Genomic DNA, 25,901 nt, shown 5'->3' with positions numbered 1-25,901 from the left:
TAGTTCTATGTGTGGTTCTCAATCAGAGGCAGCTGTCTATCGTTGTCCTGATTGAGAACCATACTTCGGTAGCCTTTTCCCACCTGTGTTTGTGGGTAGTTGTTTTCTGTTTTGTGTGTCTTCACCTAACAGAACTGTTTCGTTTTCGTTCACTCTCGTTGTTATTTTGTTTAGTGTTCAGTTTTGAATTAAATTAAAATATGAACACTTACCACGCTGCGTTTTGGTCTCCTCCATTAGACGATCATTACAATTAGTGTTTGCACATGTGTATAGTGAAAGTGATCAATTGGTAATTGAGCTTAGCTTATTGAACAGTGTTTTTCATTTGCACACAATAGATTTTAGTTGTGAAGGTTGTGCCAAAGGTAAAGAATTGTGTGTTGTATTTTGCCAAATATTTGTTATAGGATTGCAATCTGAGTGTAAAGCAAAACATGTGCCAGTAGTATTGCAGATTTGGTGTATGGTTCTGCTAAATGAGTTAAAGGTTTGGGTCATTGTGCCTCATGCCAGTTTAAGTGTGTAAACAATTGGGAAAAACTGTAATAATTAAATGTTATTTGTTTAACTGATGGTGTGCTCTGTTAAAATGTTGAAATTTAATGTTCAGTCAATGGATTATACTTTAGAAATCCCCGCTCCTACTTACACTGGGCACATAAAAGTTTATAAGATAGAACAGTACAAAAATCTTAAATTAAATACAGAAAACAATCCCATGTATCCTTTAAGGTAAACTGTCTATGGACAAGGTATGACAGCATTCCATGCTTTGTTTTTGATTACCTGGCCAATGTCTTCAAACAGGATCAATGTAGAGGAGTATAGCTGGTTAAATGCTGGTTTAATGTAGCCACACAAGGTCTGTCTGGCAGCCTGCATCATGCCCACCTCTGGACCGGGGACCTAGACAGGAACTCAGTCGTACCTTTGTGCAATATGTGGGCCAGATCTGGGCCGCAGCTTTTTATTTTACATGCATCCAGCAGAACTGGGCCATACCTTTTAGAATTAATAATTTTACAGTGTGTGGGTCACTGCTGGATCTGTGTAATCTTATGGTGATGCAGTATGTATGCCAGTTTTGAGCGTGACACAGGCATATACTGGGCCAGAAAAACACAAAGTATGTGGCCCACAGCTGCACTGGAATAATTTCGCTATCTGGGTTGGAGAGGGGCAGGGCAGCAGTGGGCCTGCTAAAAAATCATGGCTATATATATTTTTTTGAAAAATATTTACTGTATGTTCACATGTGCAAGAAAATCATTGATATATTTCTTACATACATTTTCCTAAGGCCTAAATATGTTCAACTGTCAAAATATATATGACCATAGGCCTAATACATGAGTTTTCTAAGGTGTCATAGAAATAGTGTTAAAAAGCGTACATTGTCCATATAATATCAGATCAAACTTCAATAAAGAGGCGTATAACACGTGACAGTAGCCTTTAAGCATTGTATGCAAGTTACATTCGATTACAGAACACATTGAGCGCTAGGCTACTACAGCAACGAGGAACGAGGGGGTGTCACGCTTCTGATACTAACATTAGAACACTTGCCTGACTTCAGTCGATGTCCAATGAATGAACGGGGTGTTGCAGAGTAGAGAGAGCACAGTAGCATACCCTAATAAATCGAAGCACAACTTTATCTCGAGCAAGACGAGTGCCATCATTCTCCCTGTCTCACGTCTCCTGTGTGCGTGAGTCTCTCTCCAGGGAACAAGGTATCCAAAATGACTAAGCGCAAATCAAAGACTGCCGCCAACTTCAAGCCAGAGCGCGAGGACAACTCTTTCTTAATAGAATCCCATCCAGTGTCCGAGTCGCGAGGAAGAGTAAATCAAGTTGCGCTGCCATGCATGTTGTTCCTTATGGTCGCGATTGGAGGGGCATCCGCGGGCTGGTTTTGCCTGCAACAGCAACAATCCATTGATCAGCTATCAGAAACGTTCAGGGCCATGCAAATAAGAATCACCAAGTTTCAGCAACAGATGGGGATGAGAGATGCACAGGTAATGGACTAATCTGATTCGGAAATTGTCACATGATCATGAGTAGGCTATATCGTTGGTCTTTGCAGTAATGTCAATCAAATGAGCCCGGCTGGGCTTTGGAGTTGTTATTAAAGCATTGACGGAGAAAGGAAATGAAAATATTGTTAGTATCAATTCCTCCCATCACAGAATAAAAATTATAAAAAATTATAAAAAAATTATAAACGCAACATGTAAAGTGTTGGTGGTCCCATGTTTCATGAGCTGAAATATAAGATCCCAGAAATGTTCTATATGCAGTAAAAGCTTATTTTTTCTCAAATTTTGTGCACAAATGTGTTTACATCCCTGTTAGTGAACATTTTTCCAAGGTAATCCACCCATCTGCCAGGTGTGGCATATCAAGAAGCTGATTAAACAGCATGATCATTACACAGGTACACCTGGTGCTGGGGACAATACATGGCCAATCTAAAATGGGTAGTTTTGTCACACAACACAATGCCACAGATGTCTCAAGTTTTGAGGGAGCGTGCAATTGGCATGCTGACTGCAGGAATGTCCACCAGAGCTTTTGCCAGATCATTTAATGTTCATTTCTCCATGTTCATTTGGCTCCCTGTTTTGCATACTGTTACGACTGCTTTATGAGCTAAGAGCAACGTTTTTCTGCAGATATGTTACAAAATAATTATCTAAAGTGGGTGAATCCTCGCTTCAGAAACAATAATTAGTGGGGATAGCACGTCAATCTGGGCCAGGTAAACATTTATTTGTATGCTCATTTCACGATCTGACATAATGGTAGCCTACCCTTTCCGCTTCACATTGGAGATGTGCAATTTTTCATGGTTAAAGATCAATTTTTAAGCATTTTGAATGGAGCCAAATGAGCCGTCTCTTTTACGTGAACTGAGCCAAATGAGTCGGCTCACCGAAAACACTTGGGATGCCCATCGCTACAGCGTATAGTTCTACAGTAGGTTCTATAACAGGGTTCCACAGTCGGTGGCTATTTGGCCCTCCAAGTTTTCTGGGCAAATCATTTTTATTTATGGACATAAAATAATATGAAGTCACTAGGAAATCAGCTCAAAGTAATTTAATTTCAGAAATCTATTCCCAAGTATTCCCACTCATAATTGAGAGGCATATGTGGTCTTATCCCAATGTAAACAAGGTTTGAAATAATTCTGTTTTTGTCATACTATATATGTTTGGGATTATTGTGATCAATTTGCAGTGTACAAATTGATTATAACTATGTTCCGGCCCTCTGACCATCTGCTCAATGAAAAATCGGCCCATGGCTGAATGTAATTGGGGACCCCTGGCCTATACTGTACACATGCATACAGGATAGGATAGCTATCTATACATAGTATGCTACCAGTCTGCACGTTCATGCTCATGTTTCCCAACCACACATGTTGAAATGAATGGAAATGACATTTGTTAAGCAACGGAACAAACAGCAGCAGCTGTTAGAAGATCAGTCAGGGCCTCCCTCTACCCTTTAACACTATCAAGCTATTTTCACAGCCCTGTATGCCAGCAGCTTGCCTGGCTACCCAGATTCCTTGCTCTGGCCAAAAGCTACGTCACGCCCATGGACATTAGTTTCTTCTCCGCAATGGATCTGAGTACAGCCCCGACCCTTTACCAAATGCGAACACATTCGGGGCTGTCTGATTGATCCAGAAACCAATTGGTTGGACCAGAGCCAGAAAACACGTGGGTAAAGCGTAAAGCCGCAGATTGAAAATTAGGCATTGGCTTGAATGCTGTGATTGGTTAGAGACGACCCAATCGCTGATGACTTTGTTTTGTACAACACCCCTCGTGCCACTCGTCACAGATATTAAACGTACAGTGGGGAGAACAAGTATTTGATACACTGCCGATTTTGCAGGTTTTCCTACTTACAAAGCATGTAGAGGTCTGTAATTTTTATCATAGGTACACTTCAACTGTGAGAGACGGAATCTAAAACAAAAATCCCGAAAATCACATTGTATGATTTTTAAGTAATTCATTTGCATTTTATTGCATGACATAAGTATTTGATCACCTACCAACCAGTAAGAATTCCGGCTCTCACAGACACTGTTAGTTTTTCTTTAAGAAGCCCTCTGTTCTCCACTTTCATTACCTGTATTAAGTGCACCTGTTTGAACTCGTTCCTGTATAAAGAACCTGTCCACACACTCAATCAAACAGACTCAACTTCTCCACAATGGCAAGACAGAGAGTGTGTAAGGACATCAAGAGATAAATTGTAGACTGCACTAAGGCTGGGATGGGCTACAGGACAATAGGCAAGCAGTTGGTGAGAAGGCAAACAACTTGTTGGCGCAATTATTAGAAAATAGAAGAAATAGAAGAAGTTCAAGATGATGGTACATCACCTCGGTCTGGGGCTCCATGCAAGATCTCACCTCGGTGGGCATCAATGTCATGAGGAAGGTGAGGGATAGCCAGAATACACGGCAGGACTGGTATATGACCCTGAAGAGAGCTGGGACCAGAAGTTAAAGAAAAATTAGTAACACACTCGCGTCATGGATTAAATCCTGCAGGCACATAGCAGGTCCCTGCTCAGCAGGCGCTATGTCCGGCCCGTCTGAAGTTTGGCCAATGACATCTGGATGTCCAGAGGAGGGAATGGGAGAAGGTCATGTGGTCTGATGGATTCAGAAATCGAGCTTTTTTGGTCTAAACGGTCACTCGCCGTGTTTGAGGAGAAGAAGGGAGTACAACCCCAGAACACCATCCCAACCGTGAAGCATGGAGGTGGAAACATCATTCTTTGGGGATGCTTTTCTGCAAAGGGGACAGGACGACTGCACCGTATTGAGGGGAGGATGGATGGGGCCATGTATTGCGAGATCTTAGCCAACAACCTCCTTCCCTCAGTAAGAGCATTGATGATGGGTCGTGGCTGGGTCTTCCAGCATGACAACGACCCGAAACACACAGCCAGGGCAACTAAGGAGTGGCTCCGTAAGAAGTATCTCAAGGTCCTGGAGTGGCCTAGCCAGTCTCCAGACCTGAACCCAATAAAAAATCTTTGGAGGGAGCTGAAAGTCCGTATTGCCCAGTGACAGCCCCGAAACCTGAAGGATCTGGAGAAGGTCTGTATGGAGGAGTGGGCCAAAATCCCTGCTGCAGTGTGTGCAAACCTGGTCAAGAACTACAGGAAACGTATGATCTCTGTAATTGCAAACAAAGGATTCAGTACCAAATATTAAGTTCTGCTCTTCTGATGTATCAAATACTTATGTCTTGCAATAAAATGCTAATTAATTACTTAAAAATCATACAATGTGATTTTCTGGATTTTTGTTTTAGATTCCGTCTCTCACAGTTGAAGTGTACCTATGATAAAAATTACAGACCTCTACATGCTTTGTAAGTAGGAAAACCTGCAAAATCGGCAGTGTATCAAATACTTGTTCTCCCCACTGTAAGTGAGAAAAATCTTTGCTTATGAACATAATCAGAAAGCCTGCACAAAACAACATATATTCCTCTTCACCGTAACCAGAACCGCAATACAGTATTGCAGGGTTTCTTTCTTAGTTCTTGGTGTTTGTTGTTGGTCCAGCACGGATGTGGAGAATGTTTTCCTATTCCTTGTGTATTACCGGAATCAGAATTTCTATGTGAATTAAAGGGATGAGCAGTTGCCGATAAGGTCAATCAAAATCGATTTGGTTTTTTACAAGTTGCAACAGGGAGACACCTGCAGCACAGAAGCAGAGAAATGTCTAACTAGCCGTTTCTGAGAAGGGCCTTACATCCTAAATCAGCAGACAACTGCTCTGGAAACACCAGCCAGAAAGGCTTGTTGGGAAGTCAAAACAAAATGCAGGGGCTTTGTAAGCTGCTACAGAATGACACAAGCATTTGTCGGTCCTTACACCTCCAGACCGCCGTCAATCACTATCAACAGATATTTGATAAATATTTAATCTCTAACATAAAACATTGAGTCTTGTGACCATCAACCCTCAACTCTCCCAAACAGAACACTGGAAATCATGTGTATTACAGAAAGGTAAAAACCAGAAATATGCTAAACATTGTGTTAATCACTCTAAACTGAATGAACCTTATTCATCTTAAATATTGCCATTACAACTACTCAATACCACAACTTGTTTTTCTCGGAATTGCAGTGTAACTACACCGATATAACAATGTAACTGAAACACAAGCTTTTTGGGCTTTTTAATAAATATTCTTATTTTGTCTATTTTAGTAAATTAACGGACAACAATACTTTTACTGCTACTTCCAGCTATTTTGTTTACATCTATATTACCTGTAGTTAAGTCATTATACATTGGCTCTTTCTTCAAGTGCTGGATTTTCACCAACAGCGGCCAATCCACCATTCATTCTGATCTTAACTCCAACCCTCCGATGTCCACAGATGAACCCATATTTCCGAGTATAATTCTATTTAGCTATTTATTTTTGCAATACATCCCTCCATTTTACTATGAGGTTTTAAGAGGGTACTGAACCTCCCTATTTTTATTTTATTTTTTTTCACCTTTATTTAACCAGGTAGGCTAGTTGAGAACAAGTTCTCATTTGCAACTGCGACTGGCAAGATAAGCATAGCAGTGTGAACAGACCAACACAGAGTTACACATGGAGTAAACAATAAACAAGTCAATAACATGGTAGAAAAAAAGGAGAATCTATATACAATGTGTGCAAAAGGCATGAGGTAGGCAATAAATCGAAATATTACAATTTAGCAGTTTTGTAACTTCTACCATATTGCCCTAACAATAACAACCATTGCTCGCCTGAATCCAAACGCGAGCCACTGATGGACAGTAGCAGAAAAGATGATCTATTGATTATGTTTCCTCTTGGCAGAATCTGCACAAGGCTGACGGTTCAATGCCCCATATATTAAGCATTCTTTTTGTAGCAAGTGTTTTATATAATAGCTTAAAACTGTAACAAAACTGATTGATGTGTCAATTGTTGTTTTACATGTCAGTTCATAGACCCGATGCCAAGGTATTGGGACATTAAACCTGTTCCCAACTGACTTGATTTTATGCGGTATTGCTGTCAAACCTTTTGACTTTAACTCTTTGGGCTAGGGTGCAGTATTTGACATCTGGATGAAAAGCGTGTCCAAAGTAAACTGCTGTTACTCAGGCCAGAAATAGAATATGCATATAATTGGTAGATTTGGAAGAAAACACTCTAAAGTTTCTAAAACTGTTAAAATAATGTCTGTGAGTATAACAGAGACTGATATGGCAGGCAAAACCCAGAGGACAAACCGCATCTAAAAAATAAAAAAATCAGCTTACCACTGTTTCCAATGGCTGTCAGTTTATTATGAGGCGAAATCCTTCCAGATTGCAGTTCTAGGGCTTCACTAGATGTCAACCGCTTTAGAAAGAGTTTCAAGGCTTGTTTTTGGAAAATTTTTGCTAGAATTTGTAGTTTTTCTAAGTGGCTCCCATTTTGCTGTTAGTGTTTCATGCGGCGTGGATGCAGGCGCGTTCTTTTGTTGTTTACTCCGGTAAAGACAATAACAATTCTCCGTCTTAAATTTTATCGTTTATGGTACGTTATTAGGGTCACCTGAAGTTTGAATTATAAACGTTGTTTGACTTGTTTGGAGAAGTTTATTGGTAACGTTTGGGATTCATTTTGTATGCATTTTGAAGGAGGGAAATCGGTGGATTATTGAATGAAGTGCACCAGCTAAACTGAGTTTTTGGGGATATAAAGAAGAAATTTATCAAACAAAATAACCATTTGTGATGTAGCAATTTCACCGGATGTTGTTGATGTGGGTCGCTATCGGAACGCCTGCGCCAGAAAGGTTAAGTGAAACTGATTTTGAAATTGAAATTGTAGCCAACTCTATATGACCATTTAAAAAGGAGGATACTTTAAACAGGGATCCATTGTCAAGCCACCGAAAATGTAAGGTTTTCATCTGCAAAAAAGCAAAGAGACCAATCTTAAACATAGGATGGGCCTCTCATAGTAGCTTGCTAGAAAACCAATTTGGATTTAAGTACAATTTCAGTACAATGTAGGCTTTAAGAGAGAGGTTTAATGCCTTAATATTTTACAGTTTTAACCCTCAAAACTCATGTTCGTTTTCAAAATATGCTCGTTTCTCTGGTTCGCCATTCCAAATAAAGTACAATATTTTTTTCTCACATGATTTAAAAAGACTTCTCCTGGGTCAGAGCCATGAATAAATATGTAAACTGCGAAATCACTACAGAATGAACTGGTGTAATCTTCCCGTAAATAGGTGTTTCCCTCTCCACGGTTTCAAGATTCTACTGTATCTGTTTTGCAAAGTTTTCAATCAAAGTTAATAGTTGTAAGATTTCTCAAATTTTCTGGGATATGTACACCAAGCACATCGACTTCACCATCCGCCCATTTCATTGGGAGACCACGTGCAATTTAAAGTTGTATTGTATAGACACCCAATCTGTCATATAGGACACTAATTTGGTTTTAGTCCAGAGAAACTGGAGAAATTATCCAGGTCCTCAATGAGGCCTTTCAAAGTTGAAGATTGAGGACTCGAGAACTTGACTTATCGGCGTACATCAATCAAATGCATTTATAAAGCTCTTTTTACATCAGCAGATGTCACAAAGTGCAATACAGAAACTCAGCCTAAAATCCCAAACAGCAAGCAACGCAGATGTAGAAGTACGGTGGCTAGGAAAATCTCCCTAGAAAGGCAAGGAACTTAGGAATAAACCTAGAGTGGAACGAGGCTCTGATGGGTGGCCAGTACATGGCCATTAAGGCCAGATTGTTCTTCAAATCAAATCACATTGTAAGGGATTTCGTCGGTAGAAGGAGAGGAGGACCAAAGCGCAGCGTGGTATGTATCCATATTTATTAGAATACTTCTTCAATACGAACAAAACAATAAACAAACGAAAACCAACGAAGCTACAGTCCTGAACTAGAGAACATAYAACACATGAACGCACYAACAGGAACAATCACCCACAAACAAACAGTGAAAACAGGCTACCTTAATATGGTTCCCAATCAGAGACAACGTAAAACACCTGCCTCTGATTGAGAACCATATCAGGCCAATTGACAACCTAAACATAGAAACACATAACATAGACTATACCCACCCAGCTCACGTCCTGACCAACTAAACAAAGACTAAACAAAGGAAATAAGGTCAGGAACGTGACACACATTTTATTGGTCACATGCACATGGTTAGCAGATGTTATTGCGAGTCTATCGAAATGCTTGTGCTTCTAGTTCAGACAGTGCAGCAATATCTAACAAGTAATCTAACAATTCCACAACAACTACCTAATACACAGAAATCTAACCTTTAACCTTTATTTAACTAGGGCAAGTCAGTTAAGAACAAATTCTTATTTACAATGACGGCCTACCCCGGCCAAACCCGGACGACGCTGGGCCAGTTGTGCGCCACCCTAAGGGGCTCCCAATCACGGCCGGACTGGAGACAGCCAGGAGTCATCAGGCCAGGTAGTCCTAAGGCATGGTCCTAGGGCTCAGGTCCTCCGGGAGGGGAGGGAGTGAAAGAGAAAGAATTAGAGAGAGCATACTTAAATTCACACGGTACACCAGATAAGACAGGATAATTGCACCAGATATAACAGACTGACCCTAGCCCCCCGTTACATAGACTATTGCAGCATAGATACTGGAGGCTGAGACAGGGGTGGGTCGGGGGACACTGTGGCCCTGTAAGACGATACCCCCGGACAGGGCCAACCAGGCAGGATATAACCCCACCCACTTTGCCAAAGCACAGCCCCACACCACTAGAGGGATATCAACAGACCACCAACTTACTATGCTGAGACAAAGCTGAGTATATCCCACAAAGATCTCCTCCACCACACAAGCCCGAGGGGACGCAAAATAGGATAGGAAGATCACGTCTGTGACTCAACCCACTCAAGTGACGCACCCCTCCTAGGGACAGCATTGAAGAGCACAAGTTAGCCAGTTACTCAGCCCCAGTTATAAGGTCAGAGAATCCCAGTGGATAGAGGGGAGCCGGCCAGGGAGAGACATCAAGGGCGATTTGTCACTCCAGTGCCTTCCCGTTCACCTTCGCACCACTGGGCCAGACTACACTCAATAAGAGGGCGTTGTGAGGAGATGAGTTCAGTAAAGACTTAAAGGTTGAGACCGAGTCTGTATCTCTCACATGGATAGGCAGACCATTCCGTAAAAATGGAGCTCAATAGGAGAAAGCCCTGCCTCCAGCTGTTTGCTTAGAAATTCTAGGGACAATGAGGTCTGCATCTTGTGACCGTAGTGTACGTGTAGGTATGTACGGCAGGACCAAATCGGAGAGATAGGTAGGAGCAAGCCCATGTAATGCTTTGTAGGTTAGCAGTAAAACCTTGAAATCAGCCCTAGCCTTAACAGGAAGCCATTATAGAGAGGCTAGCACTTGAGTAATATGATCACATTTTTGGGTTCTAGTCAAGATTCTAGCAGCCATGATTAGCACTAACTGAAGTTGATTTAGTTCTTTATCCGGGTAGCCGGATAGTATAGCATTGCAGTAGTCTAATCTTGAAGTGAAAAAAGCATGGATTAGCTTTTCTGCATCATTTTTGGACAAAAAGTTTCTGATTTTTGCAATGTTAAGAAGATGAAAAAAATCTGTCCTTGAAATATTCTTGATATTTTTGTCAAAAGAGAGATCAGGGTCCAGAGAAATGCCGAGGTCACTGTACAACAACCGCGATTAATTGTCAGATCCGAAAGCAGATCTCTTTGTTTCTTAGGATCTAGAACTAGCATTTCTGTTCTGTCTGAGTTTAAAAGTGAAACATTTGCTGCCATCCACTTCCTTATGTCTTAAACACAGACTTCCAGGGTAGGCAATTTTGGGGCTTCACTATGTTTCATCGAAATGTACAGCTGTGTGTCGTCTGCATAGCAGTGAAAGTTGACATTGTGTTTCTGAATGACATCACCAAGAAGTAGAATATGTAGTGAAAACAATAGTGGCCCTAAAATGGAACCTTGAGGAACGCCGAAACTTACAATTTATTTGTCAGAGGACAAACCATCCACAGAGACGAACTGATATCTTTCCAGCAGATAAGATCTAAACCAGGCAAGAACTTGTCTGTGTAGACCAATTAGGGTCTCTCCAAAAGAATGTGGTGATCGATGGTGTCAAAAGCAGCACTAAGATCTAGGAGCACGAGGACAGATGGAAAGCCTTGGTCTGACGCTATAAAAAGGTAATTTACCACCTTCACGAATGCAGTCTCAGTGCTATGACTGAAGCATTTTGTATACATTATTTGTCTTCAGGAAGGCAGTGAGTTTAACTTTTTTTTTTGAGGAATGGGAGATTCGATATAAACCGATTTTTTATTTTATTTTCCAGGTCAAGTTTTGGCTTTTTCAAGAGAGGCTTTATTACTGCCACTTTTAGTGAGTTTGGTACACATCCGGTGGATAGGGAGCCATTTATTATGTTCAACATAAGAGGGCAAAGCACAGGAAGTAGCTCTTTCTGTAGTTTAGTTGGAATATGGTCCAGTATGCAGCTTGAGGGTTTAGAGGCCATGACTGTTTCCATGAATGTGTCAAGAGATACAGGACAACTGAGCTTTGGAGAAATATGCAGATTCAAAGAGGAGTTCATAATTTTCTTTCTAATGATCATGATCTGTTCATCGAGGAAGTTAATGAATTCGTCACTGCAGAAGTGAAAGCCAACCTCTCTTGTTGAATGCTGCTTTTTAGTTAGCTTTGTGGCAGTATACTTTTTTTGGGGGGAGATTGTTCTTATTCTCCTCAATTAGGTTGTAAAAATAGGATGATCAAGCAGCAGTGAGGGCTCTTCAATATTGCACAGTACTGACTTTCCAAGCTAGTCGGAAGACTTCCAGTTTGGTGGAGGGCCATTTCCATTCCATTGATACTTTTGTCTCTATTCCCTTCATTTTTAGCCCCTTAATGTTATCATTAGATCTAACAATTCAATGCCAATAACAAATAGGTATGGTGACAGAGGGCAACCTTGTTTTACGCCTCTTGACAATTCAAAGTTCTCAGATAAGTAACCCTTATTTATTATTATTTAGGATTGTTTTACATGACTTTTACCCATCTTATGAGAGACTCTCCAGAGTTGAAGAAATTCAAGCACTTATAAACAAATTCTAGACGTATCAAATGCTTTCTCAAAATCTGCTATAAAGATTATACCTTGTTTCCCTGCAACACAAGCTTTAACCGATATCTGTTTTTTAACCCTGCCCAGATGAGCTCAGGAGGTCTGATCGAGGAGAGGATACTGGCTTTGGAGGCAGCTCAGAAACAGGCCCAGCAGAAGGCGGAGGTTACCCTGGCAGCATCAGAGCAGTTGAAGAGCATCGACCTCAAATCCCAGTTGTGGGCACTCCACAACGAGATGAACACCAGGCTGGCTGAGTTCCAGCAGGTAGCCATCTCCTCCGCAGCCCTGCAGGCCATGATGAAGAACAAGAGCGACGACTTCGATTCGGTCAAGGAGAGCGTGGCGGCCGTTTCGAGCTCCAACTCTGCGTTAGCAGTGGGCTTGGCGCGGATGACCAGCACAGTGGACAATGTCAAATCCAGGCTGGACGGGCAGGTGTCTACGGTGGACGGCTTGACGTCACAGCTGGAGGGACAGGTCACTGAGCAGAGGGAACTGAGAGAGTTTCTGAGTCTTCACAGGGTAGAGCTTCATAACAACCACCAGGAAGTGGGTGAAATCAAGTAAGCTTGGGTTTTGTGAATCTTATGATTAACTTCATGCATGAACTCACTCACTAGCTATATGAATAGTGAAAGTTACTTGATGGCTGTAATTTATTTGTCTTGACTATAGGCAGGAGCTTTTCCTGACAGAAGCAGGGTTTTTCTTGGTCAGGTCACATGCTTAGATAAAATATACCAGTTCAAATGTTGGTTCTAATATTCTATGGCTCATTGAGTCTCTATCTGTCTGTGTGTTTCAGGGAGTTGCTGGAGGAATGGCAGGCCAAGAACGCCCAGGCTCTGGAGCAGCAGCTGCAGTTAGTGACCAGGACCCTGAATGAGCAGCACATCAGCTCCCAGAGCCTGCACTCCCACCTCAAGAAGCAGCCGGAGGCTGTTCACAGCCAGGTAGGCCCCACTTCCACCACAGCTAATTATTATATTTCTATATCCGTGGACTGCAAGGAAAATGTACAATAAAGTATTTCTCATCTTCTAATTTTTTTTAATGAAAGAACATATCATGGTTTTGAGGCTTATAGTGTAGACTTACACACAGCGGTCTTACAAAAGTAATTATATCTGCTTTCTGACACATACAGTAAGTTAGTCAAGTATTGTATAACTTCAGGTTGACTTAATAGATCACTCTGTTCTGTAAACACCAAACTAGCATGATCAGAGAAAAGCAAATACTTTTATCGACAAAGGGTTGAAAGTGTTAAACTAATATATAACTAATATTCGAGAGGCGCATTGTAAGTGTGTAACTCTTTCAGACACCATACACGATGACCCATGCTCGAGTGTCCTCTTGAATGTACAGTACAGAATGTTCTCTGTGTTCTAGCTGGTGAATGGTGGTCCACTCAGCCAAGAGGAAGTAGACTCCGAGGCGGCAGAGGCCTCAGAAATGGCGGAACGGGAGCATGAGGTAACAGAGGAAGAACCTGCTGAGGAGGAGGTAGAGGAGGACGTTACTGAGGAGGCAGTGGAACAGGAAGCTGAAGAGGAGGACGGTTGCTGAGGGGGAGTGGAACAGGAAGCTGAAGAGGAGGACGTTACTTGAGGAGGCAGGTGGAACAGGAAGCTGAAGAGGAGGACGTTACTGAGGAGGCAGTGGAACAGGAAGCTGAAGAGGAGGACGTTACTGAGGAGGCAGTGGAACAGGAAGCTGAAGAGGAGACGTTACTGAGGAGGCAGTGCTGAAACAGGAAGCTGAAGAGGAGGGACGTTACTGAGGAGGCAGTGAAACAGAAGCTGAAGAGGAGGACGTTACTGAGGAGGCAGTGAACAGGAAGCTGAAGAGGAGGGACGTTACTGAGGAGGCAGTGAAACAGGAGAGCTGAAGAGGAGGACGTTACTAGAGGCAGTTTGAAACAGGAAGCTGAAGAGGAGGACGTTACTGAGGAGCAGTGGAACAGGAAGCTGAAGAGGAAAATGGAGCAGGAGGTGTCAGTGGAAAAGGAAGTGACAGAGGAGCCAGAAGAACAGCTATTTGTAGTGGAGTCATTGGAAGATGGTGTCCACAAGAAGAGCAACTGGAGGAGGAGGAGCCACAGGACGAGGAAGAGGAGATTGATGATGACAATGACTTTCCAGAGGATTGGTCTCCTGAGGAGCTATGGTAGAGGAGGAAAAGGTTCAGGCACATGTTGCTGACTCTGGTATGGCTAGAGCAGACATTTTGGCAATTGAAACATTACTGTTTTGAAAGAAGTGGAGGCCACTCAACCAACATGAGGCGTGGTGCATTAACAAAAATGTGATAATCATTGAAAAGAAAAGGCGCAACACTAACTCACCGTTAAAAACATATTATTTTATTTAAGTAACTATAATAGCCTGACAAAATTATGACGTAGGGGCCTATATGTACATGTCCATTCCTCTGTATAATTTGTCTGATGAAAGTCATTGATGAAGGTCGAAATGTCACATTTTTAATAGTTGCTTGAATAATCAAATCAAAATCAAATCAAATGTATTTATATAGCCTTTGTACATCAGCTGATATCTCAAAGTGCTGTACAGAAACTCAGCCTAAAACCCCAAACAGCAAGCAATGCAGGTGTAGAAGCACGGTGGCTAGGAAAAACTCCCTAGAAAGGCCAAACCTAGGAAGAAACCTAGAGAGGAACCAGGCTATAGAGGGTGGCCAGTCCTCTTCTGGCTGTGCCGGGTGGAGATTATAACAGAACATGGCCAAGATGTTCAAATGTTCATAAATGACCAGCATGGTCAAATAATAATAGTAGTTGTTGTGTTGTTGAGGGTTCTGCAAGTCAGCACCTCAGGAGTAAATGTCAGTTGGCTTTTCATAGCCGATCATTAAGAGTATCTCTACCGCTCCTGCGGTCTCTAGAGAGTTGAAAACAGCAGGTCTGGGACAGGTAGCACGTCCGGTGAACAGGTCAGGGTTCCATAGCATAGCACATAATGATACAGTATGTCTTTAATGGTGAGCGAGCGTGGGCCATTTCCTTTTGAATTAATCATACTTTACTGCATTGCCAGAAATTAAATTACATTTGACCAAAATGGCGAGGTCTTATGGAAATATTAAAGACATATTTCTAAAGATAAAGACACGTGCCTATCGAGGACCCACTCCTCAAGACCCACACCCTCATACAGGGTCTTTAAAGTTCAACAGGAATACTTCAGATAAAAATAAAGACTGTCAGTGCCAACTGTTAACAGTTGTCTGTACCTAAGTAAGCAGTCTGAAGTTTTCAGTTCTCTTTCCAATTTGTTGGCAAAGCCACAGAATGTCCAAACACTTACCAGCTTGGTTATGAACTTATTTGATAATGTTTCAGTTGTAAATGTACTTACTAAAAAGTTGTAAATCAAAATGTGTGTTCTTATTTGGTTTTGATTTATGTAAATAAATTTTCTTAACTGTCCATATTATTGACCTAGCCTACATTCAGTAGCTGGGATTATTAATGGAGCCTCATTTTATTTCTGTCATGTTATAGATGTGACATTTTCAAACCTGCAAATTGCATCACAGATGTCATTGATGTACTTTTGTAATAAAAAAAGTGTATACTCTATTTATTTACCTCTGCTTCTGTACTCTTATTTGTTGTAGTTAATTATTAGCCTAACAATGATTTAAACCTCGATTTACAAGAAAGCTGTTAAAATATAATTCTTCAGCTCATGGTTTTAGTTCATTTATGTGAGCAACTAAAAGCTTGCCTCTGTCTAAAAGAGAATGGAATGAAACCTTGACTGTAATGTGATCTGTAACTAAACACCTTCTCACAACCTCTCCCCAAAGGTTATTTATGGTGTTGGCTTAGCCTATGGCTGTGAGAACAGCATAGCCCTGTGCTGGACATGCTGTACATGTGGTTGGAGTTTCCCTTGTCTGGTACTGGACATGTTGTACATGTGGTTGGAGTTTCCCCTGTCTGGTACTGGACATGTTGTACATGTGGTTGGGTTTCCTTGTCTTGGTACTGGACATGGTTGTACATGTGGTTTGTGGAGTTTCCCCTGTTCTGGTATTGGACATGTTGGGTACCAAAATTGTGGTGTTGGGTTTTTTGGGGAGGTTTTCCCCCCTTGGGTTGGTACTGCGAACCAAATGGTTGTACATGTGGGGGTTGGAAGTTTTTTCCTGGTTTCCCCCTGTGGTACTGGGACATGTTTTGGTACAATGTGGTTTGGGGAGTTGTCCCCTGTCTGGTAACTTGGACCATGGTATGGTCTACCATAGTGGTTGGGAGGTTTCCCTGTCTTCTTTGGTACTGGGAATGTTTGCTACATGTGGTTGGAGTTTCTCTGGTTCTGGTAACTGGACCATGGTTTTGGTTACATTGGTGTGGGGGTTTCCCTTGTCCCTTGGGTACGGAAACATGGTTGTACATGGTGGTTTGGAAGTTTTCCCCCCCCTGTCCCTGGTACTGGAACATGTTTGTACTGGTGGTTGGGAGGTTTTTCCCCTGTCTGTTGTACTTCGGGACCTTTGTTTTGTTACATGTTTTGGTTTGGAAGAGTTTTCCCCTGTCCTGGTACTGGAATGTTGGTTACACTGGGTTGGTTGGAGGTTTTCCCCTTTCTGTACTGGACCAATGTTTTTGTACAATGGGTGGGTTGGAGTTTCCCCTGTTCTGGTAACTGGACATGTTTGTACATTTGGTTTGGAGTTTCCCCTTCCTTGGTAACTGGACATGTTGTTACATGTTGGGTTGGAGTTTCCCCTGTCTGGTATGGACATGTTGTACATGTGGTTGGAGTTCCCCTTGTCCTGGTACTGGACATGTTGTACTGTGGTTGGAAGTTTTCCCTGTCTGGTACTGGACATTTTGTACTGGTGGTTTGGAGTTCCCCTGTCTGGTACTGGACTTGTTGTACATGTTGGGTTGGAGTTCCCCTGTCTGGTACTGGACATGTTGTACATGTGTTTGGAGTTTTCCCTGTCTGGTACTGGACATGTTGTACATGTGGTTGGAGTTTCCCCTGTCTGGTACTGGACATGCTGTTCTTTTACCGCCAGGTCTTTTGTGGACTCTTTGGAAACGTTGTATAATGCCACCAGGTGGTGCCAGTATTACAGGTCAGTGTCTCATCCTCACTGTGTGACAAAGTGTGACTGAAAATCTTCCATACAGTTCTGATGTTTATCACCCAGTTCTTGGTAAATAATATTCTTTAATTTTTACATTTAAGTCATTTTAGCAGACGCTCTTATCCAGAGATGGTGCCAACATGTTCATTTTCATATACTGTTTAGATAATATAGATTTCCAACCTGGTGCATGATTAACCTGTGATGGACCACTGTTTTTCTTGATTAATCTTGTGGAGTGGTATTACTGTAAATATCACTTTTCAATTGATCTGAGCAAAAACATTGGGTAGATATTAAACTCGGTTAACCAAAGACAAAAATCTTGTGTAATTATGTCCACAAGAGATTAGATAGAGATAGCTATATGGCTTGCTATAACATTTCAGGCACGAAATATAATTTCTGCTATTGTCACCTTTAATATTATGCTCATATCCCCTCTCTGTAAAGTGAAGATAGTGATTATTTGTCCATAAGGTATTATATTGTATTTATAGCATGCTGAAGTAGAAGTTATTCTTAGACGGCACTGACCACTAACCCACCAGGGGAGCACTAATCAAAGGAAGTAGAGATTATGAGCCCCAGCCAAAATGACTTCCTGTTGTTGTCATCATTTCCCTCTACCCCATCTTCTCTCCCCTCTTCTCCCTTTTCCTCCAAGAATTCCACTTTAAGCCTACCATTCTCCTCTCCCCTGTCTCCAGAAAAATGCCCCCTATCCGCCCTACTTCTCCCCGTCTTCTGTCCCTCTTCTGATGCAGTTCCCCTGTGCCTACCCTCTTCTCCCTCTCTGCAGAAATCCCATTCCCCTACCCCTCCTCCTCTCTCTCCAGAGCCTACTACCCACCTGCGCTCTCGCCTTCGTCTCCAGAAATCGCTTCTCCCCCTCTTTCCTGCAGTTTCCGTCCTACCCTTGCTCTCTCGCTTCTAGCAGAATCCCCATTTCCTACCCCCTCTCCCCCTTTCTCCAGAGCCTACTACCCCCCTCCTCTCCCTCTTCTCAGATTCCCTTCTCCCCGCTCCTTACTTCCCTTCTCTCCAATCCCCCTCCTTTCCTTCCCCCCGTCTCCCCTCCTTTCTCCAAGAATCCCTCCCTGCCCCTCGTTCCTCCCTTCTCTTCCCGATCCTTCCTACCCCCCTATTTTTTTCCCTTTTCCAGATCCTCCTAACCCCCCCTATCCCCCCCCATTCCCCTTCCTCTCCAATATCTCCCCTTCCTACCCTACCCTCTTCTCCCAGAATCTCTCTAAACTCATTTTCTTTGCCAGATCATCCCTACCCTCCCGCTCCTCCCCATTCCCCCTCCCTATCCCCAGATTCCCTTCTAACCCCCCTTCACTTCCTCTCTCTCCAGGATTCCCTTTTCTTTATACTCCCTCCTCTCCTAGAATTCCCCCTTCTCCCCCTCTCCCTCGCTTTCCTCCAGAATCTCCTCCCTACCCCTCTCTTCCCAAGTTCCTTTCCTCTACCTCCCTACCCTTTTTTTTTCCAGATCCCTCCTCCTATACCCCCTCACTCCTGTCCAAATTCCTTCTCACCTCCCTCCTTCCAGAAATCCCCTCACCTACTTCCCTTCTTCCAGATCCCCCTCTACCCCCTTCTCCTCATCCTTCCAGACCCTCCTACCCCCTTTTCTGTTCCCAGATCTCTTCCCCCTCCTAACCCCTCCTCTTCTTCCAGATCCCCTCCTACCCTCTTCTTTCAAGAATTCCCTCCCTAACCCCTCCTCCTTTAAGATCCTGCCTAAGGATCCTCTCTCCTTCTAATGATCTCGCCCTCTCCTCTCTCCAGATCCCCCCTATCCTCTTCAGTCTCTACTCCTTCCCAATCCTCCTATGTATCTTTCCTCTCTCCAGAAATCCCCCCCTGCCTAGCCCTTTCTCTTCTGCCCAGATCCCTCTTACCCCTTTCTTTCCAGAATCCCCGTTCCCTAACCCCCTTCTTCTCCCAGATACCCCTCCTAAACCCTTCTCCCCCAGATCCCTTCCCTAACCCCCTTCTCCCTCTCTCCTCCTCTCTTCTCGTTCTTCTCTTCTCTTCCTTCTTTCTCTCTTCTTTCTCTTCTTTCTCTCTTCTTTCTCTCTTCCTTCTCTGTCCTTCTCTCTCTCTCCTCCTCTTCTCTTCCCTCTTCTCTCTTCTTCTCTCTCTCTCTCTTTCTTCTCCTTCTCTCTTTTCTTTTCGTTTTCTCCCTCCTCTTCCTCTTCCCTATCCTTCTCTTCTTCTCTCCCTCTCTTTTCTTCCTCCTCTCTTTCTCCCCTCTCTTCTCTCCTCCTCTCTTCTCCGGACAAGGATCGCTCTTTCCCTATCGTTTCCTCCTCTTTGCCAGATCCCCCTTTCCCTTACCCCTCATCCCTGTCTCTCCAGATTCCCCTATCTCACGATTATATCTCCTCTCCTATACTTAAAACCCGTCTCTTTCTCCCTTCTCCATTTTCTCTAAAATCCTCCTTAACCCTTCTTTCCCCGCTTTTCTTCCCTCTTCAGGTCCCCCCTTTCCCCACTCCCTTCCTCCTTTCCCAGTTCCCTCCTACCCTTCCGCCTTCCTGTCGCCTCCGATCCTCCCCCCTCTCCCTCCTCCCTCTCCCCCAGATTCTCTACCCTGTTCCCCCTTTTCTTCTCCCAGATTCCCCTTAAACCGCCGCTTCTTCCTTCTATTCGAGGCCCCTCCCTTTTCCCTTCCTCTCTCCTCTCTCCCCGAATGCCCTTCTAACCCCTCCTTCCTCTTTCCCTTCTCCAGATCCCTCCCTACGTACCCCCTCCCTCAGGTCACCTAACCCTCCATATCTCCTCTCCAGATCCTCCTCCCTTTTTCTTTCCTCCTTCTTTCCCTGCGTTTTTTGGCAATCATGCCACACTAACAGGGGATAAATGGGCAGCACAATGTTTTTTTGGTTTTGGAAGGCTGGTGAATTAAAAAGAAATTTTTTAAAAACAGGCAAGACGATTTTTACAATATTTTTTTATTTATCTTCAAATAACAAAAATTTATTCCAGTTTGGGGTCCCAACCAAATCCCCCATAAAATTTAAGTCTAGCCTCAAAAGACCAAAGGGTTGGAATTTTAAAAAAGAAAGAGGGGGAAAAAGAGGAAGACCCTGGGTGGGAGGCAGGAAAGAAGAGAAGAAAGCGAGAAGGCTGTCCAGGGCCCCAAAGAAATTGGGAGAAAGCGAGTTGGTTTACCTTTTTTGATGTTTTTTCATTTTTTTTGGTGTTGAAATCAACCACAGTTCCCCCCAGTTTAGAAGTTTGGGGGCCCTTCTCATTCAGCGGCCCTGCTGGTTTCAGTTCCCCCCAAGGCCAGTGTTCCCCCTCCCATAAACAAGTTTTCCCTACAAAGCACCGCGCCGCACCTTCTTCCTTCCTTCCACAAAATAGCCTCCCTTATTGGCTACTCCACTTCCACTCATCCTCATCTCCAGGGATCAAAATCAACCAAATCACCTGGAAGTGGAAGAAAAAATTCACACAACTGACCCCACAGCTATTTTCTGTGATCCATTAAAGAAAAAATCTACTTTAAATTTTTTTTTGGGGAAAATCAACAACTCTGAACTTCTGTTTCCCCTTTCCACCATTTTCATTCAACAAACACAAGGGATTTTTAACCTGTTGTGGTCCCCACTGGGGAAACTTGTTTTCAATGCAAGGTTGAAACTTTTTGGGAAGTTTCAAAAGTTGGGTTTGGACTGGCACCCTCTGGGACCCCACTGAACCTATGCGTGGAGAAGTAAAACCTTTGCCAGTGAAAATTGGTTCCACATTTCATCTCTCCCCACCGCCAAACGGCAAAGGATCGCCACCGCACAGAAGTTCCAAATCCACTGATTTCGGTTCCTCCCGCCTTTTTAAACCTCGCCGACCTCCAGCAGCCTACCAAAAGTTAAGAACAAGGAAATTTTACCTTCTCGTTTTTTTCTTTAAATGGGGCCAAATAACAAGGGAAGAAAACGGCCTAGGGGTGGGCCTTTGTTGGAAACATTGCCCATGTGGTTTTTGAAAAAAGGCTGGTGGATCCAGATAAAAATTGCCCATCTTTGCGACACTTTTGGTAACTTTTTTAAACCGGTTTTAGGTTTTTGGAAAGGCAACTTCCTTTCAGAACTAAGACCAAGCCACTTATGGGTTTTTGATGTTTATAAAATTAACATTAGGGTTTGTTAATTTGGGCAACGTTCCATGGCCTTTTTCGTGGGAAAACCATTTTGTAAATTTGGGGTTTTTCCCAATGAAGGATTGTAAAGTGAGGCCCCGAATGGTGGAAATTTTAAGCCCCTCTTTGTTCTTTTGGAAGCCCAAGGTTTTGGGCCTTTTTTAAATGTGGGGGGAGTAATTTTGAAAATAAGGAATGGGAGTTTCCCAAGAAAATCAGCCTTTGCATGGATGTTAATTAATTCAAAATTATCCATTTGGTAAACCAACATTTTAAAATACCCCCACAAAGTGGTTACTCATAACACAGACTTCTTATTCTTTTTTGTGAGGTCCCAAGAAATCCATCCATAAACAGCCTTAGCATTTTTCCTCCCCAAACAAGGTTATAAAATAAAGTTGTCAAGAATAAAATTTTTTTTGAAGTTTTTCCCATGGGACCATCAATCCAAGCCCCCCTCCCAAGCAATTTTTTTTTTTCCCACTAAGGCAGAAAAAGTTGCCTCGGAATTTTGACTGAGAAGAGTTCCCCTGTGGGTAACTTTAATGAAAATAACAAAGGAGAAGCTGAAACAATATATTTACAACTCCAGATTTGGTCCATTGAAAAGGATTTAGTTTATCTGAACAGGATCCAACTAGAAAATCAACCCTTTTAGAACCAAGGCAATGCGTTTTTTCCCAAACAGTTGGGGTTTCCCCTGGAAAATATCAATCTGGGCCAAGATTCAAGCACGTTTTTTCAGCCCACAACAAAGGGCCAGCCCCCCGGGAAACAACAGGAAAATGGTTTTTTAATCAGTTTAAATTTAAGAAAAGTTTGAATCTCACATTGGTTTTTTTTACTCCCAAGAGTGGGGGATTACGATATTAATAAATATTATATCTATATCTATAAATATATAAAACCCAATATTTTCCTTTTACAATCATAATATATAATATATTATTATAAATTACTGGTTCTTTCCCTTTGGAAGAGGCTTTTTTTAGGGTCAGCAAGAAACAGGAAAAGTTCCCCCATTTGGATCTAACAGAGTAAGGAGGGGGAAAGCACAAAAAGAAAAGACTGGGCCCCCTGGGTCCAAAAACCAACCACTTTAGCTTTTAACCAATTCCACTGAAGGCAGGGGGTGTGAATCTTTGAAAGGGATTTTCCTATTTTGGTGTCAATGGAATATTTTTTGGTTGTAAATGATTTAAATTCAATACAGCCCTAACGTAGAGAATCAAAAATGGGAACTACAAACCCATATTATTAAATCATCCACCCTATTTTTTGTAAATCCTACATAAAATGCCCTTATGGGTTTTTTAAAGATTATTGTAGGGGTTATTTCCCCCTGACTGGGTTCCCCTTGGGGTCCATGGTGGAAAAGGGGCTTTGGGGTATTTATTAAGGGGTTTATCTGAAAACCTTGGGTCCTAGTCATGGGGTGGTGGGTTTTTTTTAGATATTTAGGGGTTATTTTCCTGAACTGGGGTTCCCCTGGGTTCATGGTTTGAAGGGTTAGATATTTGTAAGGGGTTTTTAAATTCCTTGGACGGGGTCCTGGGGTTCATGGTAGAGGGTTTTTAAGATATTTAATAGGGGGGGTTCTTCCCTGCTGGGGTTTCCTGGGTTCAATGGTAGAATGGGGTTTTTTTAGATTATTTATAGGGGTTTTTAATTTTCCCTGGCTTTGGGGTCTGGGGTCATGGTAGAAGGGGTTAAGATAAAATTGTAGGGGGTTTATTCCCCCTGACTGGGGTTCCCCCTGGTCATGGGTTAGAAAGGGGGTTTTTAGAATTATTTTCAAAAATAGGGGTTTAAATTTTCTGGCTGGGGTACCCTGGTTCCCCAATGGTGAGGGGTTTTAAAGAATTTATTTGTTAGGCGGTTTATTCCCCTTGGAAAATGGGTTTTTTCCCTGGGGTCCCCAATGGTAACAGAGGGGTTTAAGAATATTAATAGGGGGTTTAGTTCTGAACCTGGGGGTTTTTTTTTCCTGGGTCCCCCAATGGTAGAAAGGGGTTAGAAAATTTATTGGTAGGGGGTTTTAAAATTTCCTGGCTTGGGTTCTGGGGGTTTTTTGTTGGTGGGAGGGTGGGTTTTAAAATTTGTTAGGGGGTTTATTAATGGCTTGGGGGGTTCCTTGGGTTGTTGGTTGGATGGGGTTTAAATAATTGGGTGGGGTTTTATTCCCCCCTGGCCTTTGGGTTTCTTTTGGGCATGGGTTGGGAAAGGCTTTTTTGGCTGGAGGCAATTGGTTTTAAGACTCAAGAAACAGGCCCCCCCCTCGTTTCCAATCACAGCCAGGCCTTTTCTCCCTCCAGTGCCCCAGAAAAAATTCAAGGCGAAGCCTTCAGGGAGGTTAGCCTTTGGGTTTTAAATGATTAACTTACACTGGGGTTTTCAAACCAAAGACAGAAACTCTTTTAAATAAAGGCGAGCTTGAAAACAGTGTTTGAACCACGCAAAACGGAGGAAAAGGAAACAATCCCTGGACAAAAAGAGGCCCTTTGTTTGGAAAATGGTTTCTTGGGATGGGAACCAAATTCCGGGGTGTGTTTTTATAACAATGATCCTTTTCTAATGAGCCCCCTTTGAACAATTTCAGGGTTGGAATTTTAATAATCCGTTCTTCCCTCGAGCCCTTCATTTTTGGGGTGGTGTTTTTTGTTCCTAAAACACTTGCAATGAAGTTTTTTCTTAATGCTGGTGGGTGTATGAGCCTTAAGTTTTTTTGTTTTTTTCCAGAACTTTCCAGTTTTCAAGGGTTCCCTCTTTTTTTTCTTGAAGCCAATAATAGGCCGAGTGCAACAAAAAAACCAAGAACATATTTTATGTGGTACACATCCGTACTTGGGTTTAACTTTAATCCAATTTTTGAAAGTCAATTTTATTGGATATCAAACAAATGTTAAAAGCGAAATGGTTTTTTTTAAAATGCCTTCCCCCACTCTTTGCCTCCTTGGTTTTGCCAATACCAATGGGCGTAAAGCCCCTAAATAATTTTGGGGCCTTTTTGAGGGGCTTGAAACTTGTCCTTGAAAAATTTGCCTTGAAAACCAAAAGGTTGGTTTTGGTTTCGGTTCCATGGGTTCCCTGGAACCATAAAGGAAAAAGCCGGCACAGGTTGAAAAAACGGAAGCCCAGGCCTGTCCCTATTTTTTTTGCAAAGCCATGAAGATAAAACAGAGGGTTCCAGGGGGACTTGGCCCCAAACACTGGGTAGAGAAACTGAGGGATTTTCCCTACGCGGGAATGAATTAATTCCTCGTGGGAACGCATCCTCTTAATTTTTATCTATAGGTAATTGTCACTTGTTATTTTGGTATCAGGAAAATAAAACTCTTTTTTTCAAAAACTTCTTTTTCTTACTTTTTGGAAAATATCCACAAGGCAAGGTGGGGCAACCTTGAAAGTTTAACAAATGCCCCCGAAAACCATTATTGCCAATTTGTTCAACGGTTTGGCATTTTTTGCCGGGGAAAGGTTGGTCTTTTTTTAAAAACAGATCCAAATAACTTTCCCTTGTTTTCCAACCCCCTTCAGCAGGCCATACCGGTCAAGGAATTTCCCCCCAAGCCTACAGGCCCGCTGCCGATAAGGTTTTAATTACCTTTTTTGGAATGTGTTTTTAACTTTTTAATCCTTCTTGGGGTCTCCAGTTTTGGGTTCACACTGTGACTTGTTTTCAACTGTTTCCTTCTTTTTAACTTGGGGCCGGGTGGAGTAATCGAAGTTTTCAATCCCAAGACAATTCCCTCTCTGTTTTTGATACCCACCATGCCCCCCCCTTGGCTTTTGGCAGGACAGTGGGTGGGGGGGAAAGGTCCTTTTTCTTTGTTAAAAGAGTTCCCTTCTTAATGAGGAGGTTTTATAACTAAGGCCCCAATGGGGGTTTTTTCCTTTTTAATTGCATAACAGGACACCAGGGTCCTTTTAAACAAAAAGTGCTTTCCCATTGGAACCAAGCTCTTGTTTGTCAAGAAGGAAAAACCATTACACTCAGAAGGTTTGCCCAAGATCATCAAAAACCCTGACTCCTGTTCCTTGCATTTTGTAAAAAGTTGACAATTAAAATCTTCTTTTGTTTTGTTTTTTTCAAGCCAATGAAAGGAGTGGTCCCCCCGGGTAAAAGGATGCCCCTTTTTCAACTCAAAATTAACTTTTCCCATCAAAAAGACAGGTTGTGGCCTTTTTAGAATTTTTTCCAAACTATCCAGGGCACTGAAACATATCTAACAGCCCCCCATTGGGGTCATCAAGCCTCCATTGGGGCCCAACTTGATTGTTTTTTATTAAAACAATTAAAAGGGTTCAAGGGTACATTTGGGGGATAAATGAACATTAAGCTCCTGAACCACAGTGGCGTTAGTTTTTCAGG

At 42.5% G+C, this 25,901-nt stretch overlaps 1 protein-coding gene across 1 annotated transcript; it reads left to right on the top strand.

Annotated features, from left to right (window-relative positions):
- The first annotated feature begins 1,570 nt into the window (after positions 1-1,570).
- On the top strand, positions 1,571-15,858 carry zgc:66479 (neurofilament medium polypeptide). The gene is made up of 7 exons (XM_023997424.2): positions 1,571-2,027; positions 12,328-12,806; positions 13,049-13,196; positions 13,639-13,779; positions 13,866-13,973; positions 14,019-14,130; positions 14,174-15,858. Exons 1-6 carry the CDS (start codon positions 1,749-1,751, stop codon positions 14,079-14,081), a joined length of 1,218 nt encoding a protein of 405 aa, XP_023853192.2. The 5' UTR covers positions 1,571-1,748; the 3' UTR covers positions 14,082-14,130; positions 14,174-15,858.
- Positions 15,859-25,901: the final 10,043 nt, after the last annotated feature.

The sequence above is a fragment of the Salvelinus sp. IW2-2015 genome, linkage group LG1, assembly GCF_002910315.2.
Source record: "Salvelinus sp. IW2-2015 linkage group LG1, ASM291031v2, whole genome shotgun sequence".
NCBI lineage: Eukaryota > Metazoa > Chordata > Actinopteri > Salmoniformes > Salmonidae > Salvelinus > Salvelinus sp. IW2-2015.
This window is presented reverse-complemented; position numbering and strand designations above follow the sequence as displayed.